The following is a 4,663-nucleotide window of genomic DNA, read 5'->3' on the forward strand; positions in this document are numbered from 1 at the left end:
AGTGCCGGGGGTGGGTGTGGAGCCCCAGAGCTGCTGAGTGTGGAGGGCGGAGCAGGATGATGCTGGAGCGGGGGGACCCCCGGCAGCCTGGAGGGGGGAGCATGAAGAGGGAGGAGCCCTGGGACCCTTGGGAACCTGAAATGGGGAGCGTGGAGAAGGGGAAGCCTGGACAGTGGGGACCCCTGAGATCCCCGGGACAACAAAGTGGAAAACCTGGAGAGGGGGAATGTCTGGGAATGCAGCACCTTGAAGGCAAGAGTCAGAGGAGAAGGGACCCTTGGGACCCCCAACACTCCCAGCATCTCTAAGTGGGACCCCCAGCATGACAGACAGGGGAGACCCTCCGAACCCCAAAGGGGAGAGACCAGAGATGGGGGACTTCTGGGAGATATTTTTGGGTAATCCTCATATTTTGGCGTATTTTTTGGCTGAATCTCAACTTTTGGAAGGTGGCAGACTTCTTGCTATTTCTGAAGGGTTTTTTGCCTGAATCTCAATGGTTTGGATTTTTCTGGGCTGAATCTTGGTGGTTTGGAGGTTTTTATGGACACAGGATGCCCAGTGAATTCTAAAGGTGGACTTGGGCAGGAGGAACCCCCAAGCCAACACGCTCAACCTTTGTTTTCCCCCCCAGCAGGATTTCTGCTTCCCAGAGCTTGGGCAGATGGAGGAGGAGGCTGTGAGGAAGAGGAAGATGCCTTGGGCCCCCCAGGCAGGTGAGGAGGAAGTCAGTGGCCCTTTGGGCGGGTGTTGTGCTGGCTCTGTCAGCCGAGCATGGCCCCGGCTGCAGGACAACCCCGCTGCCGCCGCCGTCCCGCCGGGACCGGAGTTGGGGGGATGTCCTTGGCCTTCCCTGTGGGCCGGAGGCAAATCCCCTCCCTGTCCTTCTTGCTTCCTGCCCCAGGCCCCGAGCTGAGGACGGAGAGCCCGGAGGACAAATCCCCCTGTGAGATCCTGGTGGGAGAGGCCGTTTTGAAGGGCTCCCCGGCGCAGGAAGGCAGCGGGGAGGAAAAGGTCCGGAGATCCCCCCGCAGGAGGGGCTCCAAAGCCATCCCAGGGTGCTACCCGGAGCTTCCTAGGCTGTGCCGGGAAGGCAGCCAGAGCCTGAGCCCGAACTCCAACCTGGTGGTCCCTGACCAACCTCCCAGCAGAGAGAAACCCTTCCAGTGTTTGGAATGTGGGAAGAGCTTCAGTAAACGCTCCAACCTCATCCGACACCAGCTTATCCACACTGGGGCACGACCCTACACGTGTCAGGAATGTGGGAAGAGCTTCAGGAACAGCTCTGACATGATAAGACACCAGCACATCCACACTGGGGCACGACCCTACACGTGTGGGGAATGTGGGAAGAGCTTCGGTGACAACTCCAACCTCCGCACTCACCAGCGCATCCACACTGGGGAACGGCCCTACACATGTGGGGAGTGTGGGAAGAGCTTCAGTGACAGCTCCTACCTGAACCAACACCAGCGCATCCACACTGGGGAACGGCCCTACAAATGTAGGGAATGTGGGAAGAGATTCAGGGGCAGCTCCCACCTGATCCGACACCAGTACATCCACACCGGGGAATGGCCCTACAAGTGTAGGGAATGTGGGAAGAGCTTCGGGTACAGCTCGCACCTGATTCGCCACCAGCGCATCCACACTGGAGAACGGCCTTATATGTGTGAGGAATGTGGGAAGAGCTTCAGGAGCAGCTCTAACCTGATCCAACACCAGCGTGTCCACACTGGAGAAGGACCCTTCACGTGTGGGGAATGTGGGAACAGCTTCAACCAGAGGCTCCAGCTCATCACCCACCAGCGCATCCACACTGGAGAACGGCCCTACAAGTGCTTGGAATGTGGGAAGAGGTTTCAGCGCAGCTCACATGTCCTCCAGCACCAGCGGACACACACAGGGGAGAGGCCTTTCCACTGCACCGACTGTGGGAAGAGCTTCAACCAGAACTCCCACCTCGTCACCCACCGGCGCATCCACACAGGGGAGAAGCCCTACAAGTGTGGGGAGTGTGGGAAGAGCTTCAGCCAGAGCTCTAGTTTGACCCAACACCAACGGACCCACCGGTAAGGGAAGAAGCTTTGTGAGTGCCCCGACTGCAGGAAGAGCTTTGGCCGCTATTCCAACTCCATCAACCATCAGAGGACCCCCCTTGGATGATCCACAGTGACCCACATTGAGCACAGACCTGGTGACCCACATTCCAGGTGATCCATGCTGGGCACAGACCTGGTGACCCATGTTGCAGGTGATCCATGCTTGGCAGTGTATTGGGTCTGGATGGCCATGTTTTGAAAGAAGGGGAGCTCCAGGAGTGGGTTCTGTGAGCAGCTACCAGAAGCTTCCTCCATGTCCAGCCCCTGTCCTGACCCCCCTGACACCGAGGGTGACCCAGGGTCTTGTTAATCCAGGCCTTGGGCAGATTAGAGTGAAAGGACAGTGAATAATCAGTGTTTATAGATATATATATGTAGTGTTTAGTTTAGAACAGTTTGGTTGCCATGTAAAGCAAGTTTGGAGCCTTTTTGGTTCCTTTCTATAGTGATATGAAAGCATAAAAATAACATTTAAGAAAATGTAGAAGGGAAAAGAAAGAAAGTATCAGAGTAGAAAGATGAAGAACTCCCTCCCCCCCGAGGATAGTTTATCTATGTACATATATATATATATATATGTTGGGTCTACTCTAGAACAATTTTGTTTCCACATAGAGTAGATTTGGGGCAGTTTTGGTTCCTGTCTATAGTGATATAAAACCATAAAAATAACACTTCCCCTCTCTGGCTCCAAGCCCAGCCTGTCCCCTCTAGGGGTGGGTGTTCCCCCCTCTGCCCTGAGCGGTTCCTTTGCCTATGGGCAGCAAAACCCCCACTGCTTCTGCAACTGAGAGTGTTGGAGCCATGGACCATTAACATTCCAGTCTCTCCCAGCTCTGCATCCCAAAAGTCGAGTCACCTCAAAGTGGATCAATCCTACTGAAAACGGCTCAATCCCACCCCAAACTGGCTCGATCCCACCCCAAAATTCCTGTTTCTTATTTTCCCTATGTAATTCTGGGGCAACCAGTGCCACCCCTCAGCTCTCCAGAGGCTGAGGCTTGACCTTGCACTTTTGCCTTTGCTGGATTTCTTCATCAAATATTTCTCCCTGAAAACAAAAATTTGTAAGGTTCCCAATAATCTGGACATCTTTAGACCATCTGGACAAATTACAACTTGCAATGTTGGAACATTTTCCACGTTTAATCATTTGTTCCCATCCCTCCCAGGAGGGAGGACACTGAACTCTTCCACAGAAACAGAAAACTAGTAACAAAAATTCAGAGGCTACTGAAAATGAAAAATACCTTTTGCTCACAGGTGACCCTTTCATGTCCTTCTCTTCTGCCTTCTTACAATCGATGTTATCCGTGGCAGCAGTTGCCTAGATGATGGCCAAAAAAAGCATTTAATTCCTTTAGAATCATTCCAGAAAACTGAATAAAAACTGGGGATTTGCAACTGCCTCAGGGAGGACATTTGGAGAAAAGGGTTCCTCAGTCACTTAGAAAATTTGGCTGAAACTGCTCGTTTTGGACCTGAAACTCTTAAATAAATAATACAAACCCATCCTGCATCCTTCCCAGGGGAGTATTTTTATCCCCAGATTAAGATATTCTCCAGGGATTTTGTCTCTACACAAATCAATGTTCTCCTGGGAAAAGCACCAAGTCTATGAGACAAGTAACTGTAAAAACAACCAACCCACCCACCCACCCCCCACACAAAGAACAGCCCAAGAAAACCCCAAGAACTTGCCAAATTAAATAAACCCCTGGAAACCAGGCTTTGAAGCATTTCAGAAGTAGTTAAAATACATGAGAAATCAGTCCTTTTACCTTCAACAAACTACCTCAAGCTTCTCCTTTCTGTGCTTAAAACTCAGCATTTCAGTGCCTCAGGCTGTAGACGGGTATGAACTTTGCTGCCCATCTCAGCCTCCAGTGCCCCTAAAGGTCCTCTCAAAAAAAGGGAATTGAGGGGGTCCTGGGTGGGCTCTGGATGGATATACGGGGTCCTTGGGGGTCTGTGGGGTGGTCCTGGCACCTTTTTGAGTGAGCTGGGTGCCCATTGAGGTGCAGGTGCCCTCCCAAAGACCCCCGAGCAGGTTGACACAGGGGAACGCAGGGGGGGTCCCCATTCCCGATCCATTCTGGGACCGGTTCTGCCCTCCCCGACCTCGGCTCCTCCCTGAGTCACATCTCTCATATGACATCACATCCTCCTCTGTGACATCTCATTTATAACATATCACACCTCTCCCGTGACATCACATCTCCACTGTGACATCACATTCTCCCTGTGATATCACATCCTCTTCGGTGACATCACATCCTCCTCTGTGATACCACAGCTCCCCTTTGACATCACATCATCCTCCGTGACGTCACACCCTCCTCTGTGACATCACATCCTCCTCTGTGACATCACAACTCCCTGTGACATCACATCTTCCTCTGGCACATCACATCCTCCTCTGTGACATCACATCCTCCTCTGTAACATCGCATGTCTCCTATGACATCACATCCTCTTCTGTGACATGACAGCTCCCCTGTGACATCACATCCTTCTCTGTGACATCACAGCTCCCATCTGACATCACATCCTTCTCTGTG

The 4,663-nt window shown here is 52.3% G+C and overlaps 1 protein-coding gene across 1 annotated transcript; it reads left to right on the top strand.

Moving 5' to 3' along the window:
* The first annotated feature begins 831 nt into the window (after positions 1-831).
* LOC113960479 (zinc finger protein 664-like) lies at positions 832-2,076 on the top strand. Its single transcript, XM_027670086.1, has one exon. The coding sequence runs from the start codon at positions 838-840 to the stop codon at positions 2,074-2,076; it is 1,239 nt and encodes a 412-aa protein (XP_027525887.1). The 5' UTR covers positions 832-837.
* The last annotated feature ends 2,587 nt before the right edge of the window (positions 2,077-4,663 follow it).

This window comes from Corapipo altera, unplaced genomic scaffold, assembly GCF_003945725.1.
Source record: "Corapipo altera isolate COAL_440 unplaced genomic scaffold, ASM394572v1 61479, whole genome shotgun sequence".
Lineage (NCBI taxonomy): Eukaryota > Metazoa > Chordata > Aves > Passeriformes > Pipridae > Corapipo > Corapipo altera.